The sequence below is a fragment of the Aotus nancymaae genome, unplaced genomic scaffold (genome assembly GCF_030222135.1).
Source record: "Aotus nancymaae isolate 86718 unplaced genomic scaffold, 86718_ANA_hifiasm-v0.15.2.pri h1tg000081l, whole genome shotgun sequence".
In the NCBI taxonomy this organism is placed as follows: domain Eukaryota; kingdom Metazoa; phylum Chordata; class Mammalia; order Primates; family Aotidae; genus Aotus; species Aotus nancymaae.
The window spans coordinates 4,617,884-4,640,196 of NW_026988496.1; the positions used below are offsets into that span (position 1 = coordinate 4,617,884).

The following is a 22,313-nucleotide window of genomic DNA, read 5'->3' on the forward strand; positions in this document are numbered from 1 at the left end:
AAGCAAATGTGTTGATTTTATAGTTGTTTAGCTTTTTTTCTTTTTGTTGGAGTGGGTTTAATGACTTCAGGGTTTTTACCTGTTAGACCAGAAACTGGAATCTTGGATCAGTCACTTTTTTCTCTCTTGGCTTTAGGTTGTTTATGTCTAAAATAAAGGGCAATGTCACTAGTTGGTGGTTAAATGCTCATCTAGCTCTGACAATCTGTTCAGTCCTTAAGCACCGACTTTCGTGAATGAATATCCCAATATGTAATGTTTGTTTTCCTTCTTCTACAGGCAGACCTACAGGTGGACAAGGAGAGGCACAATTTTTTTGAGTCCTCTCTTGATTATGTTTATCAAATTCAGGAAGTTCAGGAGTCCAAGAAGTTCAATATCGTGGAGCCTGTAAGTTTTCTCTGTTGATGAATGGTCTAAAAATATTTATCAATTGCCTGGTAAATGTAAAAACTTTGATCATAAAAACAGAATCTCAAAGAATGTGAAGGATAATCAGTGTTTCATAATGAAATGTCCAGAATATAGTTACACTAACTTATGTTTATCTTGTTCTTTAACTAGTATACTTTTTTTTTCTCTCTCCCTCTCCCGCAACCCTTTTCTCTCTTTTTCTATGGCTATTTTCTTTCCCATTCCTTTTTTCTCTCTCCTTCCCCCTCTCCCTCCCGGAATTTTTCTTCCACTCCTCCTATTACTTTGTTTCCCTCCCTTCCTTCTTCTTGTGCTTTCAGAAGCTTCTGAAAGTCTCTCTCATATACCAGGTACTGTGCTAGGGACTCATGTCCCTTGCAGTCAATGACTTCTCATTCTACTATTTTTACTTTTGTCTTGTGTAGTTTTTTTTTTTTTCCATTTCATGTAGTTTTTTTCATTCCATTTACTTCTGTCTTGTGTAATTTTTTCCATTTCCATTTGTTTGTTTGAGACAGGGTCTCCCTGTCACCCAAGCTGGAGTGCAGTGGTACCATCTTGGCTCACTACAACCTCTGCCTCCTGGGCTCAAGTGATCCTCCCACCTGAACCTCCTGAGTAGCTGAGACTACAGGTGCATGCCACCATATCTGGCTAATTTTTTGTATTTTTTTTTTTTTTTTTGTAGACAAAGGTTTCACGTGTTGCCCAGTCTGGTCTTCAACTTTCGGGCTCAAGTGATCTGCCTACTTTAGCTTCCCAAAGTGCTGGGATTACAGGCATGAGCTACCGCACCCAGCCCATGTGTTTCATTTTTAATGGGGTTGAATATTTACAAAAATATATATTGCATATCATTTATATGTCTTTTTCTGCAATCCTGTGAAACATTTCTAATTTTAAAGTTGGTTTAGACTCTTGATCTTTTAGCATTATGACAGTCTTCATTAAAGTAAGGTAGAAAAATCTTACTTTATTCATTTATCTGTTTACTTCATTCATTCAAGAAATATTTATTAAGCACCTATTGTTTGTGGTTGCTGAGGCTATATAGAGGAAAGATGCAGTTCATTCATATAATGTTCAAATGATGAATGTCTTTGTATGAGATCTGGGCAAGCTCTGGACTAATACGATTTTTTTTTTTTTTTTTTTTTTTTGAGACGGAGTTTCACTCTTGTTGCCCAGGCTGGAGTGCAATGGTGTGATCTTGGTTCACCGCAACCTCTGCCTTCCGGGTTCAAGCGATTCTCTTGCCTCAGCCTCCTAAGTAGCTGGGATTACAGGCATCCGCCACCATGCCCAGCTAATTTTGTATTTTTAGTAGAGACGGAGTTTCTCTATGTTGGTCAGATTGGTCTAGAACTCCCGACCTCAGGTGATCTGCTTGCCTCAGCCTCCCAAAGTGCTGGGACTACAGGCGTGAGCCATCGTGCACAGCATAAATTTGTTAATAGTTCTTATTTTCTGAAGCTGAGTCAAGGGTAAATGTTTAACCTGATATGAAAACAGTTGTGTATATTGTGTATTTGACTGCATTTAACGCTATACTAGGTAAACACGGTAGAGTTTTTTGTTTTTTTGGTGGAGTCTCACTCTGTCACCCAGGCTGGAGTGCAGTGGTACGATCTCGGCTCACTGCAACCTCTGCCTCCTGGGTTCAAGTGATTCTCCTGCCTCGGCCTCCTGAGTAGCTGGAATTACAGGTGTGTGCCACCATGCCCAGCTAATTTTGTATTTTTAGTAGAGACGGGGTTTCATCATGTTGGCCAGGTTGGTCTCAAACTCCTACCTTGTGATCCACCTGCCTCGGCGTCCCAAAGTTCTGGGATTACAGGCGTGAGCCACTGCGCCTGGCCACACTGTGGAGTTTTTTTTGTGAGTTCATGTTTCTTTTGTTTAATCTATTAGAATATGCCAGAGATAAATTTATTTTTACATGTTTTCCCTAGGTCTTGGCCTTTCTTCATAGTCTGTTCATTTCTAACAGCCTGACTGTGGAGCTCACACAGGATTTCCTCCCATACAAACAGCAGCTCCAGCTCAGTTTGCAGAATGTGAGTTTTCATGTAGATTTTTCTCACCAGTCTTTCCATTCCAATTGAATTTCAGCCCCAGTGACTTTGATTTTGGAATTCTAGATGCATCCTAGCCAATTAGTCAGGATATACTGGTGTGGATCACAAATATTTAGTGTGTTAGACTGTTCTTGCTCTTCTGATTTCACCTCTTTCCTGTTTTTGAGGCTGACCGCAGTTCAAACCCACCCTTCCACACACCAACACCTTTATCTATCCAATATTTATTAAGTATTGCTAATTTGCTGAATCTCTCTTAGATCAGGACCCAGCTATAGGCTTATTTGAGCCCAGGCCTTGAGCTACTTTTCTGCTCAGTCAAAACACTCTCACTGTGAACTTTGTTACCACAAACACTCATTTTATCTTCTCTTTCTTTTGTCAGTACTTATTAGTAGAGTCACGTAAATTATTTTTAAAGGTTTTCTCTACCTTCTTTGTCATGCTGGTTCTTACAGAAGGGCATATAGGCACAGTGTCCCCATCCTTTTCACATGTATTCCTTTACATGTTCCTTTATTCAACCCACATGAAACAAATGTTTATGGAAAAAATGAACATAAGCTTTGTGCCAGGCATTGTGGAAGGCACTGGACATACCATGAAGATGCATGCAAGCTTTTTTGTCTTAAAGGAATATACAGTTCCTTGTAGGAGACAGAAATAAACAGAGATAAATCACAATCCATTATGATAAGTGCTATAGTAGAATCAAGGCCAAAGTGTCTTTAAAAAGTTCAGCGCATTTGGCTATCTGGTAGAGTCAGAGAAGGCATCACTGAGTTGGTGACTTTAGAATGGGTGTTAAATTGCATGAAATTTATAGATATAGTTTTAGATGAAAAATGCTGGTACGTTATAGTAAAAATAAACCCCCCTTGATTGTTTAGGAGGATAAGGATTTACAGTTGTTGTTATTATTTTTTCTTTCTATGTACCCTCCATAGAGAAAGGAACTAGGGGCTCTCACATTCTCTAGAACTTAGCAGCATGATTCTCCAGAACTTAGCATTCTCCAGAATATGAGAGCCCCTATCTTTTCCTGATTTACAACATCTTCCTACAACCAAGTTAATCCCTTGAATTTTCCTCCATATATTATGTGATGTGTACATATATAACAACAAACCTTTGACTGTATACATATGGGTGACTTATTTACAGGATAATGATAGCATGGGTCAACTAGATGGGCAGCACAGATCACCTTTCTCACTAACATCATGTCATAATTTCAAGACTGAGTGCCATAAACTTATCTGTAGTGATTTTCATACTCACATTTCAACACACGTCTTACCATTGTGTTTTAGTTGTGTAGATTTAAATAGATTTATTCTCATCATTAGGCTTTGGTATTTGTGAGTATGAAAACACAGCTTCTGTTGGCCTGTCTCCCAGGAGAGCAACCCCTCATATATTTTATCCTCTTGGCCAGAATTTCATTCAGTATCAACTAGGCTGTGACTTTGAGACACAACTTAGAAGTTGCTATGAGAATACTACCTTTGGGAACCTTGTCCACCATCTCCCTTGTTGTAAAGCAGGGAGTCAAGTTCAGAATTCTCGGATTTCTTATTTATTAGAGCCTTATGTGATTCCTATTAGTAAAAAAGTCTCCAAGTTGTTATTTTATGAGTGTATTGCTCATTATATTCCTGTTTCCTATGCAGTCTTTAGTACCATTAGACTCTATAAACTTGTTTTCTATTCACTATGCCATTCACCATTTCTTTCTTTTTTTTTTTCTTTGTGGTTACACATGCTGTAAGCAGGGAAAACTCTGTACTGAGTCTCTGACCAAGAAATAGTTTTTCATGATGATGATGATGATGATGATGATGATAATGATTTTCATGATGATGTCTTGACAGACAAGAAATCATTTCTCCAGTACCCGGGAAGAGATGGAAGAACTTAAGAAAAGGATGAAAGAAGCTCCCCAGACATGCAAACTTCCAGGACAGCCCACTATTGAAGGCTATCTCTATACACAAGAGAAATGTGTGTGGGGATATAGGGGTATCCATTGGGTTTCAATAAGCCAGGAACTACTGCCACTTGTCAGCTCTGAATTATAGGCACACTTATTGTTCATAGACCCCTGATAGCTACAATTCCCTTGGAGTGCAGACAGCGAATACTGAAAAGGAAAAAGGAGAAACTGAAAGGAAGTTAAAGATTTGCCTTACAGAGACTCTGTAGTGATAAGACCTAAGGTTTTCTCTGAGATTTTTAGTTCTTTAATCCTTCTGATTATGCTTTTGGGAAAAAGGGAGGTAGAGGAAAGGAAGTAGAAAAATAATATTTCTTATACCTGTTATGTACCAGACATGGTACTAAGTTCATTAAAAACACTGCCTCATTTAATCTTTGCATCCAATTTATGCCCATACACATAAGGCCACTAAGGCCCAGAGAGGTCACCATTTGAAAGTCACCCAACTAACAAGCGTTAAGACTGAAATTAAATTTACGTCTGTGAAATGTCAAAATCCATGATCCTACTATAGTACCCTATATCTTCATCTGCATTAGAGTCACGTGTTTGCTCTTTTTAAAGACAGGATCTCACTCTTGTTACACAGGTTGGAGTGCAGTGGCACCATCGTAGCTCACTACAGCCTCATACTCCTAGGCTCAAGCAATTCTCCCACCTCAGCCTCCTAAGTGGCTGCGACTAAAGGCACCTGCCACTGCGCTCAGCAAATTTTTGAATTTTTTGTAGAGACAGAGTCTCACTATATTGCCCAGCTCATGGATACTCTTACAGCACATAGTGAACATCGTGATTCCAGTGCGAAAGACATTTGTTTATCATTGATGACTAAGGAAAATGGGTTAACTTGTTCAGTCACTGAGTGTTGCAGAGCATTCGATCGTTCCCAATTCCTCAGTAACATTATCCACACCTGTATGTGTGATTTGATTTTATTTGTCCTTTGAACTATGACCCAATATTCCCTAAATGTTATTTGGTTTTGCTCAGAGTTATTATATCTGGAGAGTAGACAGAAGACACATACCTAGAGGCTACCAGTGGCAAAAATCACTGTCATTCACAAAGCATGGTACTTCAGTAGTGAAATTATCACAGTTTTCTTTCCATAGAGCAATTTGCTTCTAATGATTTTCAAAGATGTGTTCTCCCGCTTATCAGGTTCATCTCTTCAACTGTACATCACACAATTTCTCAATCTCAGTGCTGTTGACATTTCAGGCTGGATGATTCTTAGTTCTGGGAAGTGGTGCTGTGTATTGTAGTATATTTAGCAGCATCCCTGGCCTTTCCTCACTTTGTGCTCATAGTAATAAGGTTCGACAATCTAAAATGTCTCTAGATGTTGCCAGATGTCCCCTGGGAGGCCAAATTGCCCCTAGTTGAGAACCACTGCTGTATGCTGTGTGATCCTTCTGTGCTTCAGTATTCTGATTTGTCATATGGGTATGACATTGCTACTCAATTGAATGTATGCTTAATGAGCACTGTTTCGGCCACATACTGTGCAATGCATTGGGGACACCCTCAAAAAAATGAATCAACCATGATTTTTGTCACCAAGAAATGTAAAGTGATGGGAGAGATAGACAGGTGTATCAATAAGTATAATGAAATGGGGTGATCACTGTATTTGTGGCACATATCTAAAGACTTCACCAAGAAAGTGATATTTGAACTAGAACGTGAATGATGAGTGGGAATTTGATAGGTAAAGAAAAGGAAGAATGGCCAGGTACAGTGGCTCACACCTGTAATCACAGCACTTTGGGAGGCTGAGGCAGGCAGATCACCTGAGGTCAGGAGTTTGAGACCAGCCTGGTCAACATGGTGAAACTCTGTCTCTACTAAAAATACAAAAATTGGCTAAGTGTGTTGGTGCGTGCCTGTAATCCCAGCTACTTGAGAGTCTGAGGCAGGAGCATCACTTCAACATGGGAGATGGAGGTTTCAATGAGCCGAGATCGCGCCATTGCGCTCCGGCCTGGGTGACAGAGTGAGACTCTGTCTCAAAAATAAATGAATAAAAAATAAATACATAAACAAATGAGAAAGAAAAGAAAAGGAGGAAGGGAATTCCAGGTATATACCACTGCATGAGTGAAGGCAGGATTGTGGATGGACATAGTTGCTTTGTAGGGCCCTTTTTGGCCATGAATAGTCCCACTTTACCCCTGTTGTCCTCATGCAATTATTAATAATACTGCCTCATTCAGTCTTAAGTCTGGGATTTGGACTAGAAATTATATGGCTACCTATTTATGTGGGAACTAAAGGTAATTCATTGAGACAGGAACACAGAGGTGGGGTGCCAAAAGAAAGCTGGAAAGGTAAGTTTCGATCATGTTATCAAGGGTATTGTAGGCAGGCTAAGGAGTGTGGAGATAGTGGAAAAGCCATGGATGGTTTTTAATAAGGGGAATGACAAAAATAGAGATACATTTTTAAAATAATCTAGCAAAAGAGTGGAGAGTGAATTGGAACGGAGTGATCAGAGATAGGGACAATAGGGAAATCAGAGAGAATGCCAATGAAATAATTAATTGGTGAGATAGTAAGTTTTTGTTTTTTAAAAATATGTCTCGTTAAAAAATGAAAAAAAATAAGACAGTGATAGGGTTCTTAACTAATTTGGCATTAAAAGTAATGGAGATGAGGAGACAGCTAAAGGAGAGATGTGTCGAGTTTTGTACTGGTTAGAAGGGGCATGACCCAATGACCAGTCACATGGAACAGGTACAGAGACAGTGAAGTAAATGGCAATATTCTCCAGCTTCTGGGATGTATGATGATAGCATTTATAGGGAACATGGCAGGGAGAGTAGGTTTTAAGCAAGCCAGAAGCAGATGTGGGAAGCAGTTGGTGAAGGTTAGGATCTCCCTGTGTGCAGTAGGTAGGTGGCTATGAAAGGAGGGTGGTCAGGGCAAGGAAGAGCTGGATCTGAAGTTTGACTCTGAAGAGCAATGTGTATGTGTAAATAGCCTCAATTTTACGGATTGACTGCCTATACAGTTAAAACAGTTATTGTCTACTCACTTCTGCTTGTCCTTGTAGGGGCTTTAGGAATATCCTGGGTGAAATACTATTGCCAGTATGAGAAAGAGACCAAAACACTCACCATGACGCCTATGGAGCAGAAGCCAGGTGCTAAGCAGGTCAGTTCTTGTTTGTGCCACATTTTTGGAAATGGATCTGTGACTGGTTCTCAGAAAAGAATATATGTTGACTTAGTATCGAATCATCAAGTTCATCACTGTCATGGGAAGCCATGGCTGTATTTGTACACCTTGGCCTAAGTTTGAGTCTGATAGCACTGAGTTGAGTGAAAAGTCTCTCTGTTAATTAGAGAGCAAGCCTTTTGAAAGTTCCTGTATTCTTTCAAACCAGTTATTTTTACAAGTGCCAGTCACATTGTACAGTCAACTATGTAAAAATATGGATGAATTACTTTTAAGAATGCTCTACTCTTAGATTCTTTAAAATAGCAAGTTTTAAAAATATTAATTGAATTCCAAAATTCCTTTTTTTACAGGAGTGTATTTGTGGCCTACAGTTGGAATAACCTATAGTCGCATTCTATGTACTACTCAAGTATCTTTAAGCAGTTATTCACTCTTCTGCCCTCCAAACCTTCTCTCACTCCTGAAAATGACAAGACAAATTTAACACACTGAAAAAATAGTTTACTCACCTGGAAGAACCTGATCTTTTACACACACACACACACACACACACACACACACACGCGCGTTTCTTAAGCTAAAAACTGATCTTTAGACAGATTGTTTATATTCTTAAAGTAGCTCAATGTGTCTCTTTCCCCTTTAACTGGCTCTCAGACAGGGTCTTAGTGCATGATTTTTAAGCATTTGCACTCTACAAATTGTTTTTTGGAAGCGCTTCAAGGCATGAAGACCCAATTTAGGTAGGGAGGAATTTGGAGAAAAATTGGGACAGTTTCTCTCCCTTGCTGGTCCTTTCCACGGAAGATCTCTCTTGTATGGCTTGTTCGTATGAAATTAGAGAGGATAGAAATTTGTTTGCAGGCTATTGAAATTTTTTTTGGAGTGGGGGTGATTTTAACCACAAGATTTGCCTCCCTGCTTTAATGTGCTTTGGTGATAGGATGGACTTGTAGAAAATGTTGTATCAAACAGAGTTTCTGGGATCCTTGGCTATGCTTCATTATTATTATTATTATTTTGAGATGGAGCTTCACTCTTGTCGCCCAGGCTGGAGTGCAATAGCACGATCTCGGCTCACAGCAACCTCCACCTCCTAGATTCAAGTAATTCTTCTGCCTCAGCCTCTTGAGTACCTGGGATTACAGGTGTGCACCACCACACCCAGCTAATTTTTGTATTTTTAGTAGAAATGAGGTTTCACTGTGTTGGCTAGGCTGGTCTCGAACTGCTCACCTTAAATGATTTGCCCACCTCAGCCTCCCAAATTGCTGGGATTACAGGTGTGAGCCACCACGCCCGGCCGGCTGTGCTTTTATCAAGGACCAGTTACTCATTGAAAACCCTCCTCAGTTTTCAGTCTGCCGATTGCCAAAGCACCTTTCAGTGTGATTCCAATAAATTCATCCTTGTTTTAGCACTGATTTGTTCCAAGTCAGTCAGAACTTAGCTGATTAATCTGACTAGGAAGTGCTTATAAGCAACACTGGCCTGCAGTCTCTTTCTTTGATTTTTCTATACATAGTACTTTTCAAATACCAAAGAGGAAAGCTTCTTTGGTAGACAATAGTTTCCTTTAGGCACTTACTCTGAGGCTGCTCAGAGGTGCTTATTTCAAAGCCCAAGACAGAGTCAGCAGATACCACTTTCATATCCTCCTGACAGATGCTAGCAAGCCCTCCTTTTAGTTTTTCTTTCCCTCTTCTCTTTTCATTGAGTAGCTGCTTGCAAAACTGCAATGGTGGTGGCCTGAGCATTTTTAATGTGGTATTCCTTATGGAATGGAAAGAAGAACTTAGTTACTCACTTGCAGAGGGAGGGGGTGGAAGTTACTTGGATTTCCCCAAATTGGAGTTGGAAGTAATTTCTTCCTGTCAGTTCTGTTCCACTTCCTAATACTAGTTTGTATTTTACAGTCGTAAATTTTACGAATAAATGACACCATAATAACACTACAAAAGCCACCTTTTTTTGAATACCTGCTGCGTGCCAGACACTGAGCTAGACCCTTCTGTCATATTCATGCTCCTCATTTGCCCTCCTAGCAGCTGTGTGAAGTCAGTACCCCCAATTTGTGTAGGAAGTGAGACCAATTTGAAGATGCAGGAATTGGCCATCTTTCTGACTATGGCACTTAGTATAGTATTGGTCCCACTACTTTAGCCTGTCAGCTCTCATCTGTGTTGTCATGTTCAATTTTCTGGTCATCTTCTCAAATGATAATTTATTGGATCTTCATCTCTTCTTTGTTAGGAATTTGTGGTCAGAAGGAGTACATTTTGAATCCCCAGACCTGTGTTTAAATTTGCTCTGTGGTCTGGTAGTTTTTTGACCTTGAGTAAATTCCCTAATGTTGCTCAGTCTTAGTTTCCTCATCAGAAAAGTGGTAAGGATGATAAAGTAGTTCATAAACATTTATTGAGCGCTAAGTATTTGCAGGGTACTGGAGGTATAAAGATGAATACAACACTGTTCATGTCTTTGAAGACTTCCTAGTCAAGTGGTGAAATTAAACATAAAAACAGGAAATTTTATTATTATATGCAAAGCACATAGTGGGCAATGTGTTGGTTTGAAGGAGGATTTTTGAGGAAGTGAAAGCTGAACTGCAGTTTGTGGAATAAGTAAGAGTTTAGTCAGGCAAAGAAGATAGACAAGGCCATTTTGGGTGGAGGGATTAATATATGCAAAGTCATGGAATCATGAAATAGAATGACATGTATGTGAAATAAGAGTACTTTTGCATTGTAGGAGCATTAAACAGGTGGGCAGCTGCTGGAGATGAGACTGGAGTGGTGGGCAGGGCCTAGTTCCCTGAACTGCAATGACATTGACGCTGAGGGCATTGCGAATTTAAAGAGATAGAGTGATTCCGTGACTTTGCTCATAACTCTCGTTTTGAAAGACTAACATGCGACATCTCAAGTTTTGGGATAGGAAGGCATATTGAAGGATTTATTTAGAGTTGAGTTGTTATAGTCAGGAGCAGGGAAAGATTGGCCTGCAGGTGGTTAAGTGTGCTGAGCAAGAAGTATTGGGTAATAAGCCACATGGGCCAGTTTGTATGTCATAGTATGAAGGCACTTGGGCAGTGTTTCCTAACTTAAGACAGCACAGTGGGTTGTGTTATTCCTATTTAATAGATTATGAAGTTAAGACTTAGGGAATATGATTGTTTTATTTTTTGGTGGAGTCTTGCTTTGTCACCCAAGCTGGAGCACAGTAGCATGATCTCGGCTCACTGCAGCCTCTGCCTCCCGGGTTCAAGCATTTCTCCTGCCTCAGCCTCCTGAGTAGTTAGGATTATAGGGTTTCCCATCTCTGTGCCCAGCTAATTTTTATATTTTTAGTAGAGACAGGGTTTTGCCATGTTGGTCAGGCTGGTCTCCAACTCCTGACCTCAGATGATCCACCCACCTCGGCCTCCCAAAGTGCTGGGATTACAGGTGTGACCCACCACACTTTGGCCAGGGTCACATAACTGGTAAATGGCATAACTGAGACAAGACCCTAGGTCTTAAGCTTTCTAGTGCATTGCTATTTCCACTATACCAACTTGGATGGAGTGTCACTTCTCTATAATGGTTCTTAGTAAGAAAAGTGGCTTAAAAATACCCAGTATAGGCCAGGCGCGGTGGCTCACACCTGTAATCTCAGCACTTGGGAAGTCTGAGGCGGGCAGATCAAGAGGTCAAAAGTTCGAGACCAGCCTGACTAACATGGTAAAACCCTGTCTCTACTAAAAATACAAAAAAATTAGCCAGACATTGTGGCGGGCACCTGTAATCCCAGCTCCTCAGGAGGCTGAGGCAGGAGAATCGCTTGAACCCGGGAGGTGGAGCTTGCAGTGAGCCAAAATCGCACCACTACTTCAGCCTGGGCAACAGAGCAAGACTCCATCTAAAAACAAAACAAAACAAAACACCACAAACAAACAAAAACCTAGCATAATATATGACACATAGCAGGTGATAAATGTTACTTCTCTTTCCTGTATCACCTGGTCTGTGTTGAGATAAGAGAGAGGATCTAGACAATGTGAGACTGCAGAATTTTAGTCTGTGGACACAATGGGTTTCAATTCCCTTAATTACCTACAAGACTAAATTGGGCCCCACTGTCCTTGCTGCACATATGAAATATCAAATGCCACCATGACTAATACACACATTTACTGTTTCCTCTACTTTTGCCCTACCTTTGGACTATTACATTTGTGATTTCTGTCATTCTCAAGAGTCTGGAGTTGGGGGACAGAAATTTTGTCTCCTCTCCTTCATCTGCCACTTTAATGGAAGCTTCTTTGCTCAGCTACCCACTGACTTTCTAAGGGAGGTTTTAGACAGCCATTTACCCCATCGAAATTTCCCTCCCTAGAGGCCTCATGAAAATTTTATTCTGTATACTTAATGCCATTCGGGCAGCCCATTTCTCCTACACTCCTTTTACATGATGTGTATTGAGCTTCCTATTAAGTCTTCCTGCTTGGGAAAGAGTGCTGGACAACTCTGAACATTTCCTCCTGGTCTCAGCCGTTGATTCTTGGAGCAGGGAGAAACCATCTGCCGTATTGCTGCAAATACTGTTTGAAGGGACAAGATTCTCAGTGAGTCTACACATTGCTCCTGCTGCCTTGACAGATGCCTTCCAAGTGACACTGAGGACACTGGAGGAAACAGAAACAGTTTCTGTGTCTTTTTAAAAAAATTGCCTGTTAATTCTTCTTTCATATCAGGGGCCCTTGGACTTAACACTGAAGTACTGTGTGAGAAGGAAGACGGAGTCTATTGACAAGCGGTTCTGTTTTGATATAGAAACTAATGAAAGGTAAGCTGTGCCGCTGTGACTTGGCAATGTCCCCACGTGCCAGATGCTTACCCTGGGTAGGTCTTTTATTTTCCTCCGTCATCCCTCGTTGATGACGATGAGTAAGTCTATTCAGTACTTTGTTGTGAGTCTATTCAAGCCAGCTCTTCTGGCTGCCCTTACCAGGGATCCCTGTTAGACCTGGCCCACTGCTGCTTTTCTCTGTGCAAGCTTCTGTCAGCTTTGCCTCACTTGCTCTGGTAAGAAAAAGTCTCTCCTGGGATTTAATTTGCTATCAGATGTGCAAAAAGTCAACATTTGGTGATCTTGCAAGAAGGAAAGAATAACAAAGTTCATTTATTTTAGAATCTCCTAATATCACATAAAAGAACAAATGAATTGGCACATGTTTTTGAGGGAGAAAAGATGGAGTGGAGGGTCATGGTGCTATTAGAAAGTATTTTTCTCTCATTTGGTGCAAAAATGATGCAGACTTTCCCTACTTTGTAGATACTCATATGAATTGGAAATAGTGTGATTATCACCTTTCAGATCTTAGAACTAAGGCTTGCACATTTTGGACTTCGTTGTATTTGTTTCTCCCCAGTGCCCTCTTTTTTTACTTGAAACTGAGCAGTTTTATCGGAGGAGAATTTTAACCATTAAAATTTCAAATGCGTGCATTTGGCATTATTGTGGAGAAAGGCATGCTTTATAGTTGGGTGACTGAATCAAAATAAACAGAATGAATCTGTTTCTAGATTTTATTTCAGCCTTTTATTTCTATATGTTAGGTGCTTAGTAATAGAATAGAATTCCACAAAATGATCAGATTGCTAGAAAGGAACTTGAAGGGTGAATTACAATATCATGTGAACAAAACTAGCAGTGACTGGGATCATAACAATCAGACTAAATGATGAGGGCATTTTTTAAACATCAGGGAATAAAGGACTTAGCTTGTTTCCTTATTCTAAAATTGAGAGATTATAATTTGACTCTCACAATTTCTATTTGTGAATCGATATCATTTCTTTGTTAAAAATGGATGGTCCCAATCAACGTGGCTGTGGAAGTATAGATTGTTGCTAACAACCACAAGACTGTCACTCATTTTCCTGATAGCCTCAGTTCCAGTAGGAAGGGGAAAATTACTGTTGGCTGTAGTTTCCCTTTTATGCAAGTAATATCCCCAATTCAAGCAGTTTGTCCCTGTGGTTAGGGCTAGGATCAATTTATGTTTCTTGTACCTGGTGCTATGCATGGCTCATGATAAGTACTCAATTTGATGTTTATTTTTAAATGTGTTTTTTTTTCTTATCCCAGAATGCTGAAGAATTATGACACTAGAAGTCAGGGATTAAAGTTTTGATGCATCTACACTTTTAGTTATATACTGTGCACTTTACAAAACATTCTCTCGTTTAATCTATGCCTCATTTTACAGGTGAGGAAACTGAGACCCACATACATTTAACTGACTTACCCAAATAAAGTCACACAGTAAGTGGTGAGGCTGAGCTCAAACCCTGGTCTGTAGGTCTCCAAAGCCCATGCTGGTTTCTTTTTGTTTGCTTGTTTGTTTTGAGACAGAGTCTCTCTCTGTTGCCCAGGCTGGAGCACAGTGGCATGCAACCTCTGCCTCCTGGGCTCAAAGGGGTCTCCTGCCTCAGCTTCCCGAGTAGCTAGGACAACAGGTGTGCGCCACTATGCCTGGCTAATTTTTGTATATTCAGTAGAAATGTGATTTCACCATGCTGGCCAGGCTCGACTTGCACTTCTGGCCTCAAGACATCCACCTGCCTCGGCCTCCCAAAGTGCTGGGATTACAGGCATAAGCCATCACGCCTGGCTCTATGCTGTTTTTAATTTTGTTCTATTGTCAATTATAAGCAGAAGAAACAAGTTGCAAAAAAGATCATTAAATATAATAATGAACAGATGCCGAGGCCCCTCTCTGCACGTGGAGTCTTTTGAGTGACATGACATCTGCTTTTCTGGCTAGTCAATCTGATAGAAGAAACAGAGTCAGGCTTCCCAGCAGGCATCAGGCAGCTGTACTCATGTTCCCTGAAGTACAGAGCAGAGCGCTCTTCGAGTCACTTTTTCTATGTCAGGATAAGATTTTTTTTTTTTTTTTTTTTTTTTTTTGATATGGAGTTTCGCTCTTGTTACCCAGGCTGGAGTGCAATGGCGTGATCTCGGCTCACCGCAACCTCCGCCTCCTGGGTTCAGGCAATTCTCCTGCCTCAACCTCCTGAGTAGCTGGGATTACAGGCACGCGCCACCATGCCCAGCTAATTTTTTGTATTTTTAGTAGAGACGGGGTTTCACCATGTTGACCAGGATGGTCTCGATCTCTTGACCTCGTGATCCACCCGCCTCGGCCTCCCAAAGTGTTGGGATTACAGGTGTGAGCCACCACGCCCAGCCCTGTAAGGATAAGATTTTTTATTTTTTTAACTTTTAATTTTTTAGAGAGAGGAATAGGAATAGGAATTCTGTTGCCCTGGCTGGTTTGCAGTGGCATGGGTTCAAGTGAATCTCTTGCCCGAGCCTCCTGAGTAGCTGGGACTGATAGGTGTGCACCACTACATCTGGCTAATTTTTTACTTTTTGTAGCTATAAGGGCCTTGCTATGGTGCCCAGGCTGCTCTTCAACTCCTGGCTTGCAGTGGTTCTGTCGTTTCAGCCTCCCAACGTGCTGGTATTACAGGTGTGAGCCACTGCACCTGGGTTCTAAATTGAGACTCTTATCAGTATTTAAAATGACAGGCTCATAGCAATTCAGAGCTCAAAATGTCTTAACAACAACAACAACAATAATAATGGTAATAATGATAAAAACAATTGCTAACATTTGCCAAGTACCTCCTATGTGCCAGGCACTGTTATCAGCCATTTAAGTGTATAATTTCCTTTAGTCTTCACCCCAGTCACATGAGGGAGGTGATAGGATTAGAATTTTGATTTGTGAATCTAAATCATTTCTGTGTTAACAATGGATGACCCCATTCAAGAGAGCTGTGAAAGTATATACTGTTGCCAGTAACCACGAGACTGTCATTATGGGGTGCTTTAATGAAGTAAGAGGTACTAGAACAGGAACCCCATGATTCCAGCTGGTAGAACAGGATTCCTATGATATCAGTAATGGAAAAGACCTCTCAGCTCCTGTGTTCCAGCACCCTTTCAGATAAAGAAACTGAGGTCTACAGAGGCCTAGTTACTTATCCAGGGTAGCTGAACTCTCTTGGCATTGCTTTTATCATTCTATGACTCTAGGAGAGGTCTCATCTTATCATAGAAGTTGTGGAAGGAACAATGTTTTCCTAATGGCTCAGCTGGCCAAGAGAATGCAAGGAGACTTTATACCTTGTATTAAGTATGGTTAATCTCAAAATTGCAATTGAGATACAAAGATCTAAAAAGACGCTAAGGAGCATACCAACTTGGGGTATCTCTGGATAGTGAGTAGTTTCTTAGTCCATTTGTGATGTTATGACAAAATACCTGAGACTCAGTAATATATAAACTACAGAAATTCATTTGTCACACTTCTAGAAGCTGGAAGTCCAGGATCAAGGCACTGGCACCGTCAGTGTCTGGTGAGGACCTGGTCTCTGTTTCCAAGATGGGTGCCCTCCAGAGAGCACCAATACTGTGTCCTCATATGTCAGGAGAGATGGAAAGGAATGAACCCACTCTTTCAGGTTTTTGTAAAAGGGCCCTAATCCCATTCGTGAGGTCCTATCCTGATGACTAACTCACCTCCTAAAGGTCCCATTTCTTAATATCATTACATTGGCAGTTAAGTTTCAACATAGGAATTTTGGGAAATATTCAGACCACAGCAGGTAGCCTGCAAATAAATAGAATAAAACAGGGTCTGAAGCTGTGTGCCATGCAGAAGAGGCCTTATATTGTAGTAGTGAAGAATATGGCTGCTTGACCAGACTTTCTGGATTAAAGTCCTGCCTCTAGTAGTTCCCTGCTATATGACCTTGGATAATTACTCTGTGCCTCAGTTTCCCCTTCTGTGAAATAGGGATGGTTACCATAATAACTGCCTTATTGTATGTATTAATGCAGTTAATAAACATAGTTTACTTAGAAAACAATTTGTCACCTAGTAAGCATTCAGTATATATTAGTTGTTATTAGTCATAAAATGGCTTGTTAGCCAAAACACCTCCTCCCTGTGTCTCAGCCAGTATGCATGTTGTTGAATTTGTTCCAACTCAAAATGCTTCTTGGACATCGCAGGTGCTAGAAGAAGCAAAGGCATTTTACTGACAGATGAATGTGCCTGTGATGTACATGCTCACTCCTAGAGCTCAGACAAGGTGGCTGGCTTCCAAGAGACGAAGGCAGGGAGAGCCTCTGTTTGGTTTGAGCACAATGGGGCCAATTTAGGTGTGCATTATAGAGGGGTCTTGACATTTACCTTCCTATTTCTTACACGATCTTGGCACAAGGCCACCAAGATGACACCCCCACCTCCATGGTTCCCAAAGTTACTGTTCTCTAAATTGCTAATTGTTTTCCTGAGTAAAAAGATTTTTGAAAAATGTGTATTCTGTAGGCCTGTGCTTGTTCACTGTGACAACCTCCAGGGCAGAGAGGAACCCTAGATCACAAGACTCCATTCTTTCAGATGAGTTTTCTGCTTTAAACTTATCATTCCCCTCCCCCCTTCAGGCCAGGAACCATCACTCTGCAGGCCCTTTCAGAAGCTAACAGAAGGCTATGGATGGAAGCCATGGATGGAAAAGAGCCTGTAAGTTACCTGACACTGGGGCAATCTCCCCAGCATATGCCAGTGTATGAGTGCCCTCTAGTGGTACCAGTGGGTCTAAGACAATTAAATCGTAAATGGATTGTTTAGTCTCAAAGTTTTAGAGTTGTAAGTTGTTTCTACATCTCTTAGCAGGTAAGGCAACTGGAGTTCCAGAGAGGTTGAGGGACTTTTCCGAGATCACGTCAGAGAAGACATCAAAACTAGGCTTAGAATGCAGATCTCTCAGCTCCCTGCTCTAGTGTTAGACTATGTAGTGTCCATAAGCTTTTCTTCAGAAAGAATTAAGTCATTTTTCAGGTTATAAAATCAATATGTGTTAATTAATTATGTTAATATGAAAAATAATTGCCATAGTTATAAATACACACTTATTAAGCTTTTATTCAGAATGATTTTTCTGCCTCACCCTTACACCACCAACTCAGCTTATTCTCTTTAAGGGTACAGCTGGTAGCGGAGATGGCATTGCCATCCTGTATCCCAAGATGTACTGTTCCATTTAGAGCACCCTTATGCAGGAGGACACGCAATCCCTTGAAAGGGTTACTGAGTATCGTCAAGCAACCAATAGAAACAGTTGGAAATCATTGAAAAACATTCTGATTTCTTAGTGGCATATGAAATAATAGCTTCCTGGTGTTGGAATTCCAAAAACTTGGATACAGGTACTAGTGCTGCCATTAAATGGCTATGTGACCTTAGGCAAATCATTTCACCTCTCTCAGGTTCATTTTCTTCTACTCAGTAAAACGGCTTTAATAATTTCTTTCTACCTGTCTCACAGGGTTGCTTAGGAAAACCAGATGAAAGTCATCTTGTAAACCACAGTGTCCTAGCTGATCTGAATGAAGGGATGCAAAACTCCTAAGATCTAACAGTGTTCAGATACAGTCTTATTTCCTTGCTTTATTCAAGTGAAAAACTGGCTAGGAGGGAAAATATATTCCAGGTTTTTCTTCATATGCATCCTCAGTATCCTGGAGATTTAAGAAGGGTAACTAGATCCCAGATTGCACTTATAGTAAACTGGAAGGTAGCAGGAAAGACTTGGTATTCTGAAGACTGCCATTGAGAAAATATGCCGGGACTGTCTTCCCTCTGTCACCTCGTAGAAACCTGCTGCTGAACTCTTTCATGCTTATGAGGTTTCTGTAGGCAGATGCTATGAAGCTCAGCAAGGCATTTATCTTTCGATTCCCTCTCCCAAGTTTGCTCTCCCTTTAGGTTTTTAAAAATCAAAGGATGCAGATGGCTTTTTGTGGAGAGTGATGGGAGCACATGGGCCCACTGAATGTGGATCCCTACCAACTTGATCATGGCAGATTTTTCACAAATCCCTTGTTTAGAAAAGTGGCAGCAAAGGCTGGCCGGCACCGAAATCTCTCCTACTAAAATATCTGTGGGCATATACACATATGCAGAACTGATTTTAAAGAGAGGCTGTTCAAACAGACTCTTAACAGATGGCATATAGAGGGCTCATTTCCTGCAGCGTCACATTACTAATGTTGTTGCTGCTTTACTAAACACTCCAGTTCACTAGTCTTACATATCTCGTCCATGCCTTTGCCTAAACTGTCAAAGAAGATCAGGGCTTGAAGGAACATCTACTCCAACCCCAATCACTTTACTGATACGAATTTTGAGATCTGGAAAATGGAAAGGGCATGCCCCAAATTTCCTGAAGAGGTAGAGGCAGAGCCAGGACTCGACTTCAAGAGTCAACAGTCTCCTTTCTGGTCTCTCACATAGCTATCGCAGTGCATACTCCAAGACAACACAGACTAATCTTGGTGTATTCATGGATCTCTTTCAGATGGACGTTTGCCTTTCTGCAGAGAAGCATTCATCAGCTAGTCTTTAAGGGTGGAGATTGGTGTTAGGAATATTTAAATTTTATAATGCCCATTAGACAGGTACATAGCCATGAGGAAAACACTTTCCTGCTCCCTTGCCTTATCATAAAAATGCTCCAGGTGTTACATAAGTAAATATCTAAGATGGATTAGCTACAACTTAGATACAGTAAACTGTGTGAAATTCAGTGTAATTTTCAGGAATTATTCAAGTATTTTCTTATCTTTTTTTTTTTTTTTGAGACAGAGTCTTGCTCTGTTACCCAGGTTGGAGTGCAGTGGCGTTATCTCGGCTCACTGCAACCTCCACCTCCTGGTTTCAAGCCATTCTCCTGCCTCAGCCTCCCCAGCGGCTGGGGTTACAGGTGCACACCAATATGCCTGGCTAATTTTTGTATTTTTGTAGAAACGGGTTTCATGATGTTCACCAGGCTGGTCCTTCTTTTTGAAATTTAAAAACATTTATTAATTCATTTAACATAATAAACTTATTACACGTTGATATCAATAACGTTTTTATTTTAAAAACCCTAGATTTTTAAGGACAAAATGGTCTAATAAGAAGAGCAGTATCATTTTACATATTTTCAAGTCTCTTTAACAGCTGGCTATATGGAAGATGGCTGGATTCTCACATCTGCCTCTGTACTCAATCTGTTGCATTACCACACCTTGCAAAGCTTCTGGAAAACTCCACTGCACACTGAAAGAGCAAGAGTGGAAAAGGCAGATAACATCTTATTATTATATTATTACAAAAATAGTTTTGACCTTATGGAAGCCCTGAAAGGGTCTGGGGACTCCCAGGGATCCCTGGCCAGACTACACTTTGAGAACCATGGGCATTGGCCTTTCTGAAGGCTGGATGTAGTGCCTTAATTCTAGAAGCCACTCAGTGCTTGATTCTAGAAGCAACATATAGTGCTATAGTGAGGACCAGGCAGGTCTTAAACTCCTGACCTCAAGTGATCTGCCTACCTTGGCCTCCCAAATTGCTGGGATTACAGGCGTGAGCCACTGCGCCTGGTCTGTTCAAGTATTTTCTAGCAATCATGGCAAAATAGTTACATTTAACCCACTTTACTATCTTGTTAACCTCCAGGAGCTTCTAGTCATTTTTAATGCCTATCTGGGGAAAGAGATTTACTATTAAGTTCTCTGTTTTCCTATAATAACAGTAGCCATGGATCGTTCTGTTTCTCTTCTTTTGTAGATCTACCACAGCCCTATAACAAAACAGCAAGAAAGTGAGTCATTCAAGTTTTTGTTCTACTGATGTTATAAATCATTAATGATGATTATATAATCATTAATGATGTGTACTATTAATGCAAGTCTATATACAGATGCCTTTGTGTGAAATGAAATTCAGCCATATATATTTTTTAAATGTGTCTGGTAATTGAACTAAGATAGATACTTCATGTTAGCTTACACTGTGGGTAGAGAAACATATTATATCCTTCCTGTTCTGGAAGCATGATAGAAACTGTGTATATTTCTGGTTACCACTTGACATTTGACTTTGCTCATGCTGAAAGCAGACAATGCAAAGAGCTAAATAGAAGTATTTTGTGTTATGAGAGTTAAAATGCTAAACCTCCCCTGAATAAATGAATTTTTCCATTTAAGAGTGATTGGAGATGAGCAAACAAAAACCCTAGCTCTTTCCATGCAGTCCCTTTGCATGGTCATTAAATGTTGAGTAGGTGACACTTGTTGCAGCAGAATCTAACTCTGTTTTCCTTTGCTTGAAACAGTGGAGCTAAATGAAGTGGGCTTCAAGTTTGTTAGAAAGTGCATCAATATTATTGAGACCAAAGGTAAGATCTGAACCATAGCCTTGGCATTGTCTGAAATCTGGTCACTCTGATTTTATCCTGGGTAATTTCTCTGAAGTAGCATTTTAGGAATGAAGACTGTTTTTAAAGCTTGTGTACTAGATGCAAGCTATAAAATTTCAGAAAATTCTAAACATATTTGGATAATTTGTGGATTCTTCCAATTAGGTTTGAAAAGGTTATAGGTTTATAAGTTTATAGTTTTATAAAGTATTCTCAAATAGAACCTGGAACTCATTAAGCAGTGTCATGATGATTCTATCCTAAATAATCAAGAGTTCAATTTCTGCCACAATACATATTGGCATAAAAATTGATGGGGGGGCTGAGCTGAACTCAGGGAGATGTGGAATCAGCATTCTTCCTGGTTGCCAATACGCCCTGGTTTCCTTCTGAGGATATTTAGACTGTCGGCAAGTGTGGTGTATGAATCAAGCCTGTTTGTTCTTTGAATTTTTTTTTAGTCTTTCTTGGTGCAGGAAATGGCCTTTTGTTTCACAGCTACCTTACTCCAGCCCTCTCCTGCTTTATATCGCTGCTTAGAAGAACTTGAGGATTGATACTTCCTCTTTTTTCAATTAAATGAACTCCTTTCTAAGATGGCAGTGCCATTTTCAGCTTTCTGCTGCTACCCAAACTAAGCATATGCTTCTATTTACTATAGGGTTTCTTTTCTTCTCTTCAGATGAATGAGGGCTTGGTACACTCCAAATGAAAGGATGGATAATTTGGAGAGATGCTTTAGGACTATTCCCCTGTTACAGGGAAGGCTGGGGAACTTGGAGTATGTAGTGTGACCCCTTCCTATCTGAACTGACTCTAGCATGCCAGAGGGAGATGACAGCTCTAGCTATACAAGTGAAACTAACCTGTTTTTTTTTTCCCCCACTAGGGATCAAGACAGAGGGGTTGTACCGCACTGTGGGCAGCAACATTCAGGTTCAAAAGCTGCTGAATGCCTTTTTTGGTAACAATTTTACTTGGATAATTCTTATTGGGAGTACTTAAGTGTTACAAAGAAATGTGACTGGAAGAGAAAGTAGACACTGCTAAGAAATGTGGTAGAATAGCTGAAAAAATTGTTTTCTAAGGTAAAACATACATATAATTGCCCACCCTGGGCAAAGGCAATCTTATCTTCAAAATGGCTGTCATCTCTGCTTCCTCATATCCCATTCACTCCAGAAACTCTCAGCAATCCAACTTCTTCCCTTATGTCTCAACTGGAACTGCGTGGCCAGGCTTAGTAGGTATCTTCTTACAAAATCCAGTGAACACTTCTGAGTTTCTGTCTTACTTGATCTCTTTCTTGACCACTTTCTCTTTTTTGAAATT

At 40.4% G+C, this 22,313-nt stretch overlaps 1 protein-coding gene across 1 annotated transcript in view; it reads left to right on the forward strand.

The window, feature by feature from the left end:
- OPHN1 (oligophrenin 1) overlaps nt 1–22,313 on the forward strand; it is a 389,272-nt gene that overhangs the window by 213,875 nt on the left and 153,084 nt on the right. The window contains exons 7-15 of the mRNA XM_012460837.3: nt 280–390; nt 2,367–2,471; nt 4,367–4,496; nt 7,547–7,647; nt 12,410–12,501; nt 17,182–17,260; nt 20,351–20,384; nt 20,898–20,960; nt 21,871–21,945. Of these exons, the coding sequence (XP_012316260.1) occupies nt 280–390; nt 2,367–2,471; nt 4,367–4,496; nt 7,547–7,647; nt 12,410–12,501; nt 17,182–17,260; nt 20,351–20,384; nt 20,898–20,960; nt 21,871–21,945 (790 nt within the window). The remainder of the gene's footprint in view (nt 1–279; nt 391–2,366; nt 2,472–4,366; nt 4,497–7,546; nt 7,648–12,409; nt 12,502–17,181; nt 17,261–20,350; nt 20,385–20,897; nt 20,961–21,870; nt 21,946–22,313) is intronic.